The sequence below is a fragment of the Periplaneta americana genome, chromosome 8 (assembly GCF_040183065.1).
Source record: "Periplaneta americana isolate PAMFEO1 chromosome 8, P.americana_PAMFEO1_priV1, whole genome shotgun sequence".
Classification (NCBI taxonomy): domain Eukaryota; kingdom Metazoa; phylum Arthropoda; class Insecta; order Blattodea; family Blattidae; genus Periplaneta; species Periplaneta americana.
Window position 1 is genome coordinate 7,587,025 of NC_091124.1, and position 19,188 is coordinate 7,606,212.

Genomic DNA, 19,188 nt, shown 5'->3' on the forward strand with positions numbered 1-19,188 from the left:
ACTCCTCTCTGGTTATGTCTACCCTCTGATCGGAGTCGCCTATTTCAATGTTTCCTGGTCCAAATAACCACAGATTATCTTCCTGTAATTCCACGTATGTTTGTAGTGTAAGGCTGTTTCCTTCTCTTGCACGCAACTCATGAGACGTAATGGTCCTCAGTATCAAGCCAAAACCTGGATCAAAGCAAACAGTTCAGTAACCATTCTTCAAACTGTATGATCGCGCATTAAATTAGAGACTGTGTAACACATAAGATATGTTTACGTTCCATTGCATAAACCAATACTGTTCGTATTTTAGGAGAAGATCCATGTAAGGAATACGAGTTTTCCCTCCACTCTTAAAACCAACTCCCAACACGGAACCGACTGGCCAATGATTGAACCTTGTTTGTCCCAGCTGGCAATGACACCACCCCATCCACCTGCTCCTTCAGAGACGCTGAATTACTAGCTTACCCTCTCCTCATATGCCGCAAGGGCCATATTCCCCTCGCAAGAATCCTCTCGTGAAATTTGTACAGTACAATATTATGAAAATGTAGTGGGAACAGTAGCGCACTGCAATGATCTATCAGTTTAGGTGGGGTTCACTTAAAATACTGCATTATCATATTTAGAAATGAAAGTATACCTAATATACTTACAATTAGGTCACATGAGCCCGGTCCCAGGGTGGCGAATTCGTAGCGGTGGAAAAAATTTGAGGAAATAAAAAAAATCGAGCTGAAAACAAATTTTCGAGATTGTCCTACTTCGTTGATGCATGCTTTAGATAATAGTACATACGTTGAGAGGGGTGAGGGGTAAATTTTTTTGTTTTATATCATTTTTAAGGTATAGACTTTCATATTTTGTAAATTTTATACTCTTCCTATAAGTATTCTTGCATATTAAGTTGCAGCATCAGAGCGTGGTGCCAACCACACCACCTCATTCTAGTGCCGAGGTCATGGAAACCATGGGGCTCTACCTCCATGCCCCCCAAGTGCCTTCATGGCATGTTACGGGGATACCTTTACCTTTTACCTTTTTATGATAACATGAATGGTTTTTGAGTTATTAAAATTTAAAAATTTGTATATTTCCAAAATCTATCTCCTCTTACAAAATTTAATCAAGTTTCATGCATGACTTTTTTTTACAAAATGTATGATATGGTTAGAAAATAACTATCTATCAGTATATAGAATTTTAAATTTACATCTATAAACGGAAAGCATATTTTCTAAAAATATATGCAACTTCAAAATTTCAAATTTTTATTTTCAACTAAATATTATGTTTTATTTTTAATTTCGAAAGTATTTAATTTATAAAAAAATGCTACTTTGTTTTGTTAATCACAATATATAGAACATGTAGTAAAACTTTCATGTTCCCAGCATCAAAATTGTAAGTCTTTACACTTTTAAACATGGTGTTGAAAGAAGAAGTGTGAGAAAACAGCTTGTGAAGTTTGCATGGAATTCAAATTCAAGAGCACAGCCATTTAAATATGACGTAATGTTCATGCTTCCAGTGCTACAGGGCACTGAAACTTGCTCAACATATACGTACATTGAAGTTCAAAGATACCTGAATCTACTAATAGATAGTGGTCGATAATTTGTTGATGTAAGTGTGGGTTCTTTAGCTATTACTTCTATGAATAGATGGCGAAGATAATATTCAGTGTCGCCAATGGTACATAAATATACCCGCATTATAGAATTCACTTTTTCATACCACACTATTGATTGTAAAACAATACTCGGTTTAGCTGGATACAGCTGATATTGCCAATAAATTATGAGAATAATTTATGCTTAATCTACATTATTATTTTCTCTGGCGCTTTTTTTAATCACCTCAATAATGGTGCCAACTAGTGGAACTCTCTCAAGGTTTATCAATTTCTTTATATCTTTGGTTCTGGCTTATCCCATAGTTAGAAAGTTTGCTTACACGATCATAAAATCGTAGGTCAGATATCTTTGAACACCAGTGTACGAGTAATCACTCGATCATGATCACTCTCACACTAATCAATACTCGATAGCGACGTCATGAGAAAGCGGAAATCCGGATTTTCACTTTATTTTGGAAATGTGTCTTTGTGTTTCTATTACTTACTTACTTACAAATGGCTTTTAAGGAACCCAAAGGTTCATTGCCGCCCTCACATAAGCCCGCCATCGGTCCCTATCCTGTGCAAGATTAAGCCAGTCTCTATCATCATACCCCACCTCCCTCAAATCCATTTTAATATTATCCTCCCATCTACGTCTCGGCCTCCCTAAAGGTCTTTTTCCCTCCGGTCTCCCAACTAACACTCTATATGCATTTCTGGATTCGCCCATACGTGCTACATGCCCTGCCCATCTCAAACGTCTGGATTTCAAGTTCCTAATTATGTCAGGTGAAGAATACAATGCGTGCAGTTCTGTGTTGTGTAACTTTCTCCATTCTCCTATAACTTCATCCCGCTTAGCCCCAAATATTTTCCTAAGCACCTTATTCTCAAACACCCTGAACCTATGTTCCTCTCTCAGAGTGAGAGTCCAAGTTTCACAGCCATATAGAAGAACCGGTAATATAACTGTTTTATAAATTCTAACTTTCAGATTTTTGGAGAGCAGACTGGATGATAAGAGCTTATCAACCGAATAATAACACGCATTTCCCATATTTATTCTGCGTTTAATTTCCTCCCGAGTGTCATTTATATTTGTTACTGTTGCTCCAAGATATTTGAATTTTTCCACCTCTTCGAAGGATAAATCTCCAATATTTATATTTCCATTTCGTACAATATTCCCGTCACGAGACATAATCATATACTTTGTCTTTTCGGGATTTACTTCCAAACCGATCGCTTTACTTGCTTCAAGTAAAATTTCCGTGTTTTCTATTATGTGATCTAAATAATAAATAGTAAATTTAAAGTAATGCGTGGCTTAATTATGCTGTCTACATATTTAGGGATGCAAAATTCTGGGGATGAGGATCCTCTTTCAAAAAAAAAAAAAAAAAAGTGTTTATTTAAGAAGGTGGTAAGATGTATACAATTGACTTTCCGCCCACGCAGAATAATACTAACAAAGCTCACAATGAATCACAAATGGTCAAACGGCAGAAATAGATGCTCCACTGTTTTAATTAAATCAGAAATTTTAAGGCTGTGACAATTCAAAACTGGACTTTCAAGATTTTTATAATGATGTGAGAAATGATGTGTCACTGTTAAGAGAAATATTAAACAGTCAAATTGAAGTAGCCTAAACTTGGAAATATTCTTTTGTTTATGATACTCATCAATTAAGTTTCATAACTTTTTCCAGTCAATGGAATAAATAATCTTACTTATACATCTTGATTACACAACTTTTAACACTGTATCACTTCGGAAAACGTATTATTTGTCTTTCTTATGTTAAATTTTATACTACCTTGTTAAAATGTTTCGGCCTGCTATCTTACTTAGTTTAAGAAACAGTGTGATATATCTAAAATATCAGTTTCCCGAATTTTTGTACAAAAAAAGGGAATTTCCCTAATATTTATACTGCCATCTGGCAACTCTAAGTTATACGTATCTAATTAGAAATACACATTATGATATTGATAATAAATTACATATAGTATTATAAACATTACTTTTATAAGTCTGCTACCGCAGGAAGATTAAAATACTGCATTTACTATAGTTATGGGTGAAAATAATTACATATAATTCCAATTTAATATTATGGATGGTAGTAATACAAAAGGGGGAGGTGGGATATGATGATAGAGACTAGATTAATCTTGCTCAGGATAGGAACCAATGGCAGGCTTATGTGAGGGCAGCAATGAACCTCCGGGTTCCTTAAAAGCCAGTAAGTAAGTAAGCAATACAAAAGGCTACTGGCAATTAATTATGAAGCAAACCAGGTTTTAACAAGAGAGAAATAACGTACAGAATTAATTAAATTAAATGTTCATTACCTGCAATTAAGCACCCCAAGAATATAGTGATGTGGCCTGCGAAAACCATTGGCACTTGAGTACAGGACGAGCTGATTGAACAATCACAACAGTAGATCGTGAAGAAGTGCACGCTATTCAAAGCTGTGGAAAAAGATAATAATTATTGTTAGATGATTATATTTTCGAAAAAGTGAGAGCAGAAATCTTGCAGGATTCTATACGTAATTGACCTGTGGAAGGAGTATATTTTGTATAATTCGACGAAATCCTGAACTGTGAAAATAGACTTAGTTAATGCGTTTCTAAACTGAGAGAAATGTAAAAATATTATAAATTCTACGAATGCCTAAATTCTGAAAATAGATTTAGCTAAATTCAAAGCGCCTCCAAATTATGAGAAGAAAACGTAAATTTGACGACTACATGCACTCTGAAATGTTTTAATTCGTCTCCATAAGGATCAATATTAGGTCCCCTACTTCTTCTAGTGTTTATAAATGATCTTGCCCCCCTAATAAAAGATGTAGGTCATCCCATATTATTTGCAGATGACACAAGTATAGTAATTACAGCCAATAACTCCAACACATTCCAATCTTCAACAGAGGAAATTCTCTTCAAAATATGTGACTGGTTCTCAGCCAATAAATTGGTATTAAATTGTAACAAATCTAACATAGTTCAATTTAAATCCTATCCAAATTCAACCTCGCAAATTTCTAGCGCAATAATTAACAACAGATCCCTATTAGAAACAACAACAACCAAATTTCTTGGCTTAAAAATCGATAATGTGTTAAATTGGAAAAATCATATTAAAGAAATTACCCCCAAACTAAATTCAGCTTGTTTTGCTATTAGATCTATGCAAAAGATAGTAAATATCAATACCTTAAAATGATATACTGTACTTTGCATACTTCCACTCGGTAATAAGTTTTGGAATAATATTCTGGGGAAATTCCACAGATAGTAACAGTATATTTCTATTACAAAAAAGAGTAATTAGAATAATAGTAGGTGCCAAATCTAGGGAATCGTGTAGGACTATTTTCAGAAAAGTACAAATAATGCCCATGGCTTGTCAGTATATCTTTTCATTAATAATCTTCCTCATATGTAATCGTGAAAACTTTGTAACTAATTCAACAGTTCATAGCATAAATACACGTCAAAAAAATGACTTTCATACTCCATCAGCAAGTCTATCGTGCTATCAAAAAGGAGTGCTTTATATGGCAGTAAAAATTTTTAATAGCCTCCCTATCGATATAAAAAATGAAACTCAAAATATAAAATTATTTAGGACCAAATTAAAGAAGTACCTAATTTCTCACGCCTTCTAATCTGTAGGTGAATTCATGACATTCAATAACACTTCATGAAATTGATACTAAAACTTTGTGTTGTACTAGTAGACTATATTGTAAATCTCGTCTGTATATATTTCATCTAGACTGTGACTATAAATTAAGACTTTATAATAGTATTAGGGGAGAGTCGGGTAGTATCGGACATCGGGTAATATCGGACAGTGAGTTTCTTTCATCTACCACACGATGATAGTACCTGATTGACATGGTTACGTTTCTGTGATGTCGCATAGAGAAACGTAACCATGTCATTCAGGTACAACCATATGGTGGTAGATGAAAGAAACGCACTGTCAGATACTACCCGATGTCCGATACTACCCGACTCTCCCCTAAGTTTTTTGACTTGTTCCATATTCTAGCGGTAAGCAATGTATGAATATCATGGAACGTTAATAAATACAATACAATACAATAAGATGAGAATAGAAACTGTTGTAGATATTTACGAATCCTGAACTAAAAAAATAATTGAGTACAATTCAACATTACTCTGAACTATGAGAAGAGAAAACAACATTGATGGCTGCAGGATCCGTCGCAATGCTGCTTTCGACCACACCTTCATTGAGATGTCACTTGCAGGGCTCTAGAAATGAGGAAGAAGTTCTGTAATGATGCGCATTCACTGATGATGTAATAGGATACTGAAATATATATTTATAAGGAAGATTGCGTCGCATGTCCAAAATTAGTTCTTTACAAACATGCGCTCAATACTTGTATTTCAAATAACAAACATTTATATTTGAATAAGAAATCACTCCTTACAAAGATTTTATATCTCGTAAATTGCAAATTCTCTCTATTTATTTCATCCCCTAGCAAAGGAATTTTATGAGGGCTCTGTAAAAGAAATCTGGTGGATCAAGTGACCCCCTTTAGTTCCCATGCTATAATACAATATTGTTATAGGGTCATTCCACAGTAAGTGATCACTTTACAGTGAAAAAAAAAAAAAAATTAATCTTATAGTTTCTTGTTATATGTCACTTGAAAATTTATTTCATGTAGTTTGAAGATATGTGAGTCATAACAGCTGTTTCCTTTCGGTTCACCACTTTTTTCATGATTATACTTATGGCAGTCAGCAATTTCAAGTTAGTCACAGGACATACCTTATATTTTTTCAGGTCTTTATAAGTTATTTTTCAAAGTCACAAGTAGCCTAATATAATTTGGCATAATGGCTGTAAGGTATAGAATAATATAAAATGTATTCAAACCTGCACACACTATTATAAATTATCTTTTGTGTTTGCCAATACCCATGGTGTCCTGTAACTAACATTTTTAAATTTTAACTTTGCATCTGGCAACCCTGGAGTTGCCTATGGTGACAATACTGCATTCAGTGATAGTCTTTCAACATGGCTGCTTGGAGCTGAATTGGTATTCAGATAATTTTAAATTTATAAATATGAAATCATTTTGAAAATTCATGCACTAGGTTGTTAGTCACAGGACAGATACCTTAAATAAAATGTCAGGGAAAAGTATTTAAAAGAACTGAATTTATATGTATCATATTTTTGGTAAGGTTTGATTGTGACCCTAAGTAAGCCAACGATATATTTCTTTAGGTCTAGGCCTATATATTGTATCGAGTATTTGAAATACAAATGAATTTTGGTTAATTTTTTTTAAGTATTTTATATTTGTATTTCAAATACAATTTTTTGAAGTATTTTGTATTTGTATTTGAAATACTTGGATGTCAGTATTTTGCCCAGCCCTGACAATAGGTGTGGATTAGAAAGACAGGAGGTTGTTTACCCTTGCTGATATCTCTAATGTTTTTATTCTTACTATTTGTTTCTACCTCCTTCAGTTTTTCCTTCAAGTAATCTCTCTTTTTATTCCTAAGTGTACGACTTGCTTCTAGTCTTTCATTGAAATAATTATCTCTATTCTCAATTGGATCCTGTAAGAGTTTCAATTTTGCCTGTTTCCTTCTATCTACTACCATGCGTTTGTAACTCGGCCAGACTGTTCCACGGCGACCTGATCTCACCATCACCAATTCCATCGACATTAGATAACAATAATTTGAAGCATCGATAAAAATAACCGTTTATGAATACGAAATGATTTAGAAAGACGGGAATTCAATTTTCAAACACATATTCTACTTGTTGATTTTTTAGTTGGTTATTTAACGACTCGAAACCGTCTGGCCAACCTACGAACTCACTGTACAATGGAACAACCTTCATCAAACCATGGTTTCTTTTTCTTAGTTTCATAATAACCTATGCTCTGCTCAGCTGCAATTTTGATATTATCTCGGATATTCTCCCATACGCTATTAACATCTAACTCTTCCTCAACTTCGTCGGAAGTTGCTAAAGCAGCAAACCTATTCGAAATTTCGACCAGACAACGTTGCTTAGTTTCCTCGTCCTTTAATTTCAGAATATTGAATCTACTAATATTAGCGTGTTGCTCTACTCGCTTGGCTACTGATAGTCTTTTTCTTCATTCTCCAATTACCAAATAATGGTCAGAATTACAGTCTGCTCCCTGAAAGTTCGAATATCTACTATACTAGTATGTCTTCGTTTATCTATCAAGATGTGATCAAGTATATTTATGTATATCCTTATGACGGAATGTTGTACAGACCGATTATTTAGTCCTGACAGCTCAGCGGCGCGAAAGAGGAGAAGTAATAGGATTAGTGGGGAGAGTTCCGGAGTAGAGATAAGGGCGAGCGGTCGGACATGGAATGCAGTACAACTTAACTCTACTTTGATGTGGCAAAAGTTAACTAACCTAACTAGTTATATGTAGGCTCTCTTTTCCAATAGTTGGTTTAAAAATATCCTCCCGTCCTACTTTAGCGTTGAAATCCCTCAATAAAATTTTCATGTGATATCTAGATAACTGATCAAAAGTGTGTTCCAATTCCTCATAGAAGCTATCCTTTATATGGTCGTCTTTCTCTTCTGTAGGGGCGTGAGCATTTATAACTACGATAAGTACTAAATACGATAACCTGTCACTGATAAATTCGTCCTTTTTTACTGCTAATTTTATTATTTTATGAACAAAGAATCCTGTTCCTAATTGGTGATTATTGTTTCCTTCTCCATAATACAACAAGATTTGTAACATGCCATTCCCATCTAACCTAACTTCTTGTACTCCCACGAAATCTATTCTATATCTGGCTAGTTCTTTTGCTAAAGCATATAAATATCACAATAATAACTGCTAAAGCGCAGATTAAATAAACATCACAATTTAATAAATTAAATAAAATATTGCTACTTACCGTTACAATAACAATTCTCTTCCTCAAACGCCGCACCGAAAACCACCAGTGTCGCCAACACATAAATTGTATCCCCGTCAGCAGTGTCGCCAACACATAAATTTTATCCCCGTCATAATATCACCTGGGGCCTGTTTCTCAAAAATACTAGTTTAGTAGTTCACCAGTTACTAGTTACCAGAGTATATTTCACCAGCTCTAGTAGATTCTGTTTCTCAAACTATTTCACCAGTCTAGTAACTTGTGACAATTTTTCACTAGTCACATGATCTCTTTCACTGGTCAGCTGATTGAGTTCATTTGTTTATAGTCATTGGTAGGTATTGTTATTAGTTGTTTGTGTTTTGGTTCTTACTTCTCTCTTCTCTTGAAATTCCATCAATTGAAAGCAAATTAACTATACTCAATATGATTAATGACTCAAAGGATATATCATTCGGTGCGTTTTCAAGCATAATAACAAAAATGATAAAGTAAACGACTGGACAAAAAAATTTGTAATAAGTGAGGCTATGGAACTGATACCTCAGAACAAAGATTATGCATACGTTAGGGACACTTATTGGGCCAACATTAAGAAAGCAACTTTGACGAGTACCAATTCAAGTTCACAGTATCATAATATGAACATATTATGTAGCAAGTGAGTCTACTGGCGACATGGATGCCACTTATGACTTGAAAAAAAAATCGCTATTTTTTTTTTTTTTTTTTTTTCAGTTTTAGGTTTGATCTATTCATAAATTAGTGTCGTTTTGTATTTAATTTGTAGGCTAAAGTTGACAATGTCAGAAGAACTGGCAGTGGAGGAGGAAAGCCAGCAAAAATTACTGCAGTTGATGAATTGGTATTAGATTATTAGGAAAAAAATCTGCATGTGTTGCTGGTCTAGGGCAGAAAAACCAGATGGCATTGGAAAATAATCAACATCCCGATTTGTATTTCTATTTGAAGCTTTGCTGATAATGCATGACTTCTATTTGTTTGTCTTGTTGTGGCAGGTCCCACTATATTTAACAACTCTCCAAGCTTTTCAGCACATTATTTAAACCGTTCATTATATTTAAACAATGCTCTCGTAAAGGAATAATAATTGTTCTTTCTCGATATAGTTTTAGCTCTTCTCACAACAACTTCATCACTTCAATCGGAATCACTAAACCACATGTATTAAAAAAATAAATACAATATCTTGTTTTGTTTATCTGAGAAAGGTTGTCACTGGTAACTGATAATATAGAAATCACCAGTCTTTAGAGTCTTGTAGGAATATTCCTGTTGAATACTAGTATAATCAACTAGATTAGCATTTTGAGAAACAATCACTTCTGAACTGGTGAAATCGACCAATATTACTAGTCTGTGAACTGGTAACTACTACTTTACCCTTGTAGTTTCTAGAAACACAGACTTGTACAATAAACTAATATTACTAGTGTACAGACTAGTATTACTAGTCCATGAGTTTTGAGAAACAGGCCCCTGGTAACTACTACTTTAACCTTGTAGTTTTTAGAAACACAGACTTGTAAAATAAACTAATATTACTACTGTACAGACTAGTATTACTAGTCCATGAGCTTTGAGAAACAGGCCCCTGGGAGCTTGAATTCAGCTGACTCGTACTTACGTCTGTGCAGAGTACTGCCTGCTGAACACGTTGCCACGTCTCTCACGCCAGAATATTAATACATTTAAGCATGCAATTTTATTTAATTTCACGAAAACGTAATAGAACACACAAATACATATTTTTTTATTTTAGTAGGTTATTTTACGACGCTTTATCAACATCTTATGCTATTTAGCGTCTGAATGAGATGGTGATAATGCCGGTGAAATGAGTCCGGGGTCCAGCACCGAAAGTTACCTAGTATTTGCTCTTATTGGGTTGAGGAAAAACCCCGGAAAAATCTCAACCAGGTAACTTGTCCCAATCAGGAATCGGTCAATTTTTATTACTCTACGGACACTTCCAACGGACTCCTAACGAATATTCACACATTTATCACTGGGATTGTGACGCTGGAAATCAATTTAGAACACTTTTATCTCAGCCACGACACATTTCAATTTTTACTGCACAATATAAATGCAATTATCACTACAACGACACAATAATTCTTGCAGATAACACAGAAACAACTTCGGAAACGTTATTAACAGAATAGCAGTTTCACTTCACTTCCACTAGATGACTCTTGAGTTCCAGCAGAAGCATAGCAGGGATGCCAATATCGGCAAACAAAATGAAACTGTGAGGAATGTTACTTTTTTTTAATTTTTTTTTTATTTTAGTAGGTTATTTTACGACGCTTTCTCAACTTCTTAGGTTATTTAGCGTCTGAATGAGATGAAGGTGATAATGCCGGTGAAATGAATCCGGGATCCAGCACCGAAAGTTATCCAGCATTTGCTCATATTGGGTTGAGGGAAAACCTCGGAAAAAACCTCAACCAGATAACTTGTCCCTACCGGGAATCGAACCCGGGCCACCTGGTTTCGCAGCCAGACGCGCTGACCGTTACTCCACAGGTGTGGACGAGGAATGTTACAACAGGTGTGCTAAACGTTAGGAATGTTACAATAGGTGCGCAGCACGTTAGGTTAGGTTAGGTTAGGTTTTGTTAGGTGTGTAAGATAATATGAATGGTTACCACAGTTGGCGACACTGCATTCATTCTCGCACTCCACCTCAAATAACGTCACAACGACGAAATATGGCCGCCTTCTTCCTTCAAGTACGACGATTTTCCTATATAAGTAAGGAACCTATTTAGGGCGGGTTGGGTGGGACCACAGCTCTCCCAGTGATCACATCGAGTTTCTACTACTCCACACTACAAAACTAAAGTATTTTCAGTGTTTGTTTTTAATTTCCTATGCTGGCAGTACATTAACAAAAATTCACCCAGGAATCTAACCCGGACCAGCTGGTTTCGCGCCAGACGCGCTAACCGTTAGGTTAGGTTAGGTTAAGTTAGGTTAGGTTTTGTTAGATGTGTAAGATACTATGAATGGTTACCACAGTTGGCGACACTGCAATCATTCTCCCACTCCACCTCAAATAACGTCACAACGACGAAATATGGCCGCCTTCTTCCTTCAAGTACGACGATTTTCCTATATAAGTAAGGAACCTATTTAGGGCGGGTTGGTGGGACCACAGCTCTCCCAGTGATCACGTCGAGTTTCTACTACTCCACACTACAAAACTAAAGTATTTTCAGTTTTTGTTTTTAATTTCCTATGCTGGCAATACATTAATAAAAATTCACCCAGAAATCGAACCCGGACCAGATGGTTTCGCGGCCAGACGCGCTAACCGTTACTCCACAGGTATGGACAATACGTATTTAAACTAATATTAACTCTTTGCTAGATAGGCTATACCTACTGATGTAATTGTTTTCGTAATTTTACTAACGATATGCGCAGTATAACGCGAATAAAATAAAAGAAGAAATATTTTTTCTGGAAAAACTATCAAGTTTTGACCCTATGTTGTATGGATACTTTTTGATCCCCGACGACTGTGAAAAGGACGACACTTATACCCCTTACACCCTGCATATTGTGAAAATAGCGGACCCATCTGCGTGCAGTGGTACACCCATTTCATATTGTAATGAATTATCAAAGATAATAACGGACTCATATGAAATATCTCAAAATATTCACCAAACCTGGACCGAAAGCACTAAGTTATAAATATTACAGTATTCGAACTTCCATAGTGCCTATTCAGTTACTACATGGTGCATCATAAAGTCTCACGTGAAATTTAAAAAAGCTACTAAGCTAGAAAAACTGTAACAGTTATACTGGATGTTCATTTCAAAATGTGTCATGACGTCACTGTTGTGAGTCAACGATTTGAAGAGAGTTTCAGCTTTTATGTCAGAGAAGTTGCCTATATTTAAGGCGTTCAATCTGAACATGAGAACGTGTACGGTATAACTTGAACGTCGTAGCAACAGATGGCGGACTGTACGGTCTGTGTGCTATCCGTTGCTTACGAGATTACACAAGCTGGCGCATAGAGCTTGAAAAACGAGTCTGAAGTGGTTCCCTCGTAATGCCAATTCCGCCGCTCGGAGCGCTGTTCTGCCCTATATATTCATAGCAGAACACTTAAAAGACATTGACATTTGGGACATTTAAAGGACTCACCATTGCTTATTAAATGCTTCGTACAATATTTTATGGACAATAGACGTAATTTGCAAACTTCTACTCCTCAATTATATTACAATAAAAGGCTGTCATTCTTGATATTAAAACATATTACGTATAAACTGAGGAACTGTCTGCTCTGTACTTCAGTTCATACACCAAACATTTCCGGAAATAAATTAACTTGACATCTTACATATACGCACTATAGCCTACCCTTTTCACCTGATATTATTAATATTGTTATTAAATAAGATATTGCAACTAATTAAGGTACTGCATTATCTTTAATTTCCTTGAATTCATAATTAAGCATTTGCAAGAAGGCGTAACTTTTCCCTCTCTTTTAAAAAAATACGAACGTCACAATAATTGAGAAGTATAATTAATACGCGATTTTTTCTTGCAGTGGTGAAAACATTTCTATAGGCCTACTGATTAATCTATTGAGCATAGTAATAGTAAACGCTGTAGTATTCTTTTCTGAAGCCAAGATTTTCGCAAGAACTGAAGTGCGACACATGTAAAGATGAGGAAATGTCCCTCTTTCTTTTGGGAAAACTTGTGAAGCCACTACTGGACAATATTGCCAAAGATATTTCCAGTAAATACGAAGTGATTAGGAAACTTAATCAGAAGCCCCTAAATAGAAAAGTGCTGAAAGTGCAATAAACTGGGCCATTTCTTAATTACATATAGAACACTGGAACTATCTACAAGGACCCTCGTGTTATAAATATTATGATTATTTCAGATTGTGATACAGTTATAAGCGCACATTCCTAAAATTTAAAAGTAACAATGAGGATGCCCTATGTTATAGGAAAGTTTTAAACGTGTACATTTAACTTTTTTATGAATGATTTCCTGATCAAGATTTTCATTAACTATGTGCCAAACTTTTGAAGTGAAGAGTGCAGTAAGAAACTGTTGGACATCTGATCAGTATTTTAATCATGTGCTGGTTACAGTACATTAGATGTCTTCTTGAATATACCTGATGAGGTATGTATATGAAGTTTGTATCGTCAGTATTCAAGTAGCCTACTTATGTATGTAATTTTTATTATCTGTACAGAAAAAAATTAGCTTATATGTGTTAGTATGAAGTAATCTCTCACGAAATAACAAGGAAGAGAAAGGTGCTTAAATTTAAATATTGAAAACAGGATGATAAGAAGAAAATAAGGTTATTTACAAGAAGTCGTCGCTGAACGATTCACATTATTTCCAGGTTAGTTGAATCAACTCATCTAGTGAACGACATAAATCTTTAAAATACTTGGTGTCCCTCTCCCTTGTTACTTGTAAGCCATCCCAAACCCCGCCGGTCCTTATATACCCGTCAGTCAAGGCCTTCTGACAAATAAAAGCAATTGACAATAGATATCTCAGTCATGACAACCTCATAAAATATCCTATCAATTGAATAATCGATCTTGCTACGTACAACATAATTATATTATATTATATTATTACCCATTTCAGCGAGCACTGACGACCACTGCAAAATACGATAATTTGGTCCAGGAAGCATTGTCTTTTGGCACAAGGATGATTTATGTAACATGTTTCTAAATTATTAGTCTTTTAAATACCGGTAAATTCTTTAATATATCACTGAAAAAAGAAATGTAAATATAGGAAGTGGAGTGAGTACGAAATTATTATTATTTTTTGGCGCATCATTTTTACGTAAATAACGAAAAATAAAAAGGGATTATTAGAAAGTACGTACACTGCGTTTGTCAAATGCGCATCACCATGCCTTCGAAAAGGCACTTTTAAGTGCCCGACACCCCGCTTTTTTTCATCATGTGCTACAAGTCAGATCATCATCGGGGCTTGCAGCCCCGATACCCCGCTTTTTTCATCATGTGCTACATGTCGGATCATCATCGGGGCTTGCAGCCCCGACACCCCGCTTTTTTCATCATGTGCTACAAGTCAGATCATCATCGGGGGTTGCAGCCCCGATACCCCGCTTTTTTCATCATGTGCTACAAGTCAGATCATCATCGGGGGTTGCAGCCCCGATACCCCGCTTTTTTCATCATGTGCTACATGTCGGATCATCATCGGGGCTTGCAGCCCCGATACCCCGCTTTTTTCATCATGTGCTACACGTCAGATCATCATCGGGGCTTGCAGCCCCGATATCCCGCTTTCTACGTCATGTGTTACACGTCGGATCATCATCGGGGCTTGCAGCCCCGATACCCCGCTTTTTACATCATGTGCTACACATCGGATCATCATCGGGGCTTGGAGCCCCGATACCCTGCTTTTTACATCATGTGCTACACGTCGGATCATCATGGAGGCTTGTAGCCCCGATACCCCGCTTTTTACATCATGTGCTACACGTAGGATCATCATCAGGGCTTGCAGCCCCAATACCCCGCTTGCTACGTGCAAAACAATTATATTATATTATTACCCATTTCAGCGAGTACTGACGACCACTGCAAAATACGATAATTTGGTCCAGGGAGCATTCTCTTATGGCACAAGGATGATTTATGTAACATGTTTCTAAATGCTACGTACAACATTATTTTATTATATTATTATTACCCATTTCAGCGAATACTGACGACCACTGCAAAATACGACAGTTTGGTCCAGGGAGCATTCTCTTTTGGCACAAGGATGATTTATGTAACATGTTTCTAAATTATTAGTCTTTTAAATACCGGTACATTCTTTAATAAATCACTGAAAAACAAATGTGAATACATAGGATGTGGAGTGAGTACGAAATTATTATTATTTTTTATTTTTTGGCGCATCATTTTTACGTAAATAACGACAAATAAAAACTAACATGCCACATAACATTATTTTAAGAAATACAAGAAACAAGCATGAACAATATTCACCATTCTTAATGATCGGGGGATAGAAAAAAAACCGTATGGAATAAAAATTACATACAAATGTGCGTGTAATAAACAATAAGCAAACCTTCTTCGATTAATAATTCCAAAACAACGTGAATATAGCGTGGATTGTGTAGGAAAATAATTTCTTATAAGTTGCTCCCAATGTGCATCATTGTTAACTTATGAAAACAAATGAAAATTAACATGGCATATAAACACTATTTGAAGAAAGATGGGAGATATTAAGTAATATTCATCGTTCTTAATGATCTTCGGATGGAAAATAACAATGAAATATGTATAAAATAGAAATTACATACAGGTGAGCATATAAAAAACAGTAAGTAGAATTATTTATTTGATTAATAAGCTTAAATTACTCCAGGTTTAGTGTGTTGTGTAACAATAGACAATGGAATCGTTCACAGAAGTGAACTATAAATGATGTGAATCGTTCAGTGCATCCATCTTGTGTAACAATACCCTAGAAGTGAACTATAAACGATGTGAATCGTTCAGCGACGACTTCTTACAAATAACCGAAAATAATTTTTACTTCCTTTCAATTATTAATGAAACCTGGCCACTCACCATGCGCAGTTGATTTCTATGGTTACAGGTCTATTCTTCATATTCTGTAGCTTTCAAATCATTTCTAAAATAAATATTACGCCTACTTAGCTCTTGTAAAACGAAATTTTCACTTTCACTTTCAACGGAACACTCACTTATATTCAGTTCTTGTATCTTGCAGTAAATTATCCATTTGTGATCATCTTTCCAATATAACCTCCCATTGAAACGACCACTTAAAATCATGAGCTAGAATTTATTATTTTAAAAACATTTCCACGTACATACTGTTATAATTGTTATGAACCACAATACAAAAGACAACACTGTGAAATTGGATTAATTTACCAAGATCAACATCAATACCGGTAGTATAAAATCACATATAGGCCTAGGCTATATTATTTCATTACTTTATGGTCTTAATTAGAAGAATTAATTTTGAAGAATTTACAAATATGCTGAAATAATTTATGACACCACTTATAGAAATGTAAAAATATGTATGTACATTTTGAAACAATGGGTATCGCACCACTTGAAAATGTTGAGCACTTTAACAGTAACTTGTAAATTGTTCCATCAGGTTGTCTATAGTGTTCATTTAATGTAGCACTTTTAGAATGAACGTGGTTCACATACATAAGAAGAAATGACGATGGAATGAGTCGAAGACATACAGTTTTCTTTAATTTTTAGCAAATGATGAAGTTGAATATATACTGTTACTTCATATCCTAACATAAGTAGAGTTGCCACCATAGATGTAACACCTCCGTAACACCTGAAATGAATATAAAATAAATTAATGTATTGGTAATGATACAAGAATAAAAAGAAATTAGGCTAGACATAACCTCACAAAATTACAAACACATGCTAAAAAAAAAAAAAAAAAAAAAAAAACTTTAAGTATCCGTATATAATAAAACTAGATATTCTAGATATAATTTGATTCACACGATAACCACCTCAGCCTATTTCGCAGCAGCCATTAGTTACCAGTTTGAGGTGCATTACCTAATCTCGTACTAACCTTGTTAAGTTCTCTTACCTAATTCACTGATAATTACGTAACAATACACAGGTCTAAAATACAGACAAATACACATTAATTACCTAATAAGTACAGCATGAAGATAATTCATTACTTTTGTCGGTATTTTCTAAAAGAGAAAGGGAAAACAGTAACAACATTATCTTCAATGTTTACATCACGTCGTTCACATTTTCATTAGGCCTATATCAGCAATGCTTGGTAAGTGAAACAATGCATGAAATTATTTTACATTTTGGGTCACATCATTCGAGAGTCGGAAAATGCAATTCGCCACTTTTAACATAGCATTGCTTGTTATATGAGAGAACTTTGACATTTACTTTAACCTATAAATATACGACCTGTTGGTACAGAGTTCTTCACATAGCAAAACACAGACAATTTTCGAATATAACTTAGCTGAACAAACTTCAAATAACACTGTAATATGCTTGGCATATTTGTAATATTCGTACTCAATGAGTAATGCACAATTAATCGAACTATTTTCACGATGCACAATGCTTTGTAATGGTACTATTCATCATTTCATAGGGCAGAGAGGCGAACCTAGCGGCAGAAATTGTCATGACTCACAGAGACCTACTCTCGAGCGTGCTATGCGCCAGCTTGTGTAAGCAACGGTGCTATCATAACCTCTTTCGAACTGTGTTTTGCTCGAGAAAGTCGTACGCAGGGTATTTGTTATCATCGGTTGCGTACGGCAACATTCCACAATACAAATCAAATGCTCCGTGTCCATGTTGACCGTCGAAGTTAATGTCAACAAATACGTAAGTAATCGTTTTGACTCTCTCCCCACATCCCCGACAGTTAAAAAAAAAACTCACCTCAGTAGACTACGTGTTTCTAAACAGTTCACATTCCTGCCACTACCAGCGTTACCGTACGTATCGGTACGTACTCTTCAGAATGAACGCCGTACTTGCTAGGCAACTTTTCTGCCACATAGTTAATTCGTCTTTGCGGAAGTGTAGGAAGATTGAATTCTCTAGGCTCATCGACTAGCCATATGACGGCATACAGCGAGCCATGACACACTTTGAACTGAACACCCAGTAGTTATGGGCTGCACTTACCTTCAGTATTTATTGATCTCCGCTTGCAGGACATAATTTTAAATTCAGTGGAATAGTTAGCGCTTCGCGATTTCACCGTTATTGTACAGTATTTGTAGGACTATCGAATATTGGAATACGAAAAGTTATCAAGTGTGTAACAAATGGACGCGTTTGATAACACCTTATTTTAGCACAGTCCACAATAAAAAAAAAAAAAACATACTTCACGGACAGATATCACTTCACTTGTTAACAAATTACATAAATATTGAAGCAACACTATTCTGTAAAGCCAAACAAAAAGCGATTAGCACAAAACCACGGTCACCCTGCCACAATCTATTTATCCGATTACTGAAAGTACTATAAAAAAAGAAGCTTGGTATATGTTTTGCGGCATTTATTTCTGATGCATATCGCTAGATGTCAGCACCTATATCAAATACAATCCCGAAACACGTTCGACAAGATTTTATTTCCTAGGCAGCTTTTCCAGTATGTTGAAATAACGGTTTCCTATTGGTCGACGTTGTTAACGTACAACAGCAGAATATGAACACAGCATAGTAATAATAATAATGAGAAAAATGCGCTCGAGTTGAGCATTAATGTCCAAATTTAGTCTTTGCCATAGTCTGTTATTGGTTTAACTCTCTTCGCACACGTTGTGATGTGGTATTTCCTACATCTTTGACCGCACAGCACACATTTGCAGTCTTCGTTCGGTTCATGGAACTTGTTGTTCACACATATTTTATGATGAAACCCGTGTATTGCGAGTCTTGTTGTCACGTGTCTCTGGCTCCTACACTCCCTGGTCCAGCTGTCGTCT

At 35.4% G+C, this 19,188-nt stretch overlaps 1 protein-coding gene and 1 long non-coding RNA gene across 4 annotated transcripts in view; one reads left to right on the forward strand and one right to left on the reverse strand.

Moving 5' to 3' along the window:
• LOC138704449 (uncharacterized) overlaps nt 1–18,460 on the reverse strand; it is a 165,008-nt gene extending 146,548 nt beyond the window's left edge. The window contains exons 1-3 of one of the 3 annotated variants that reach the window (XM_069832331.1): nt 8,602–8,731; nt 5,817–5,913; nt 3,970–4,092 (exon numbers count right to left, since the gene is read on the reverse strand). In XM_069832331.1, the coding sequence (XP_069688432.1) occupies nt 3,970–4,092; nt 5,817–5,913; nt 8,602–8,664 (283 nt within the window). In that variant the 5' untranslated portion in view covers nt 8,665–8,731. Of the gene's footprint in view, nt 1–3,969; nt 4,093–5,816; nt 5,914–8,601; nt 8,732–18,374 lie in introns of those variants that run through there. The other 2 variants (XM_069832330.1, XM_069832332.1) reach the window with 2 other exon arrangements.
• The window catches only part of LOC138704451 (uncharacterized), a 514,719-nt gene that overhangs the window by 468,722 nt on the left and 26,809 nt on the right, over nt 1–19,188 (forward strand). The window lies entirely within an intron of this gene.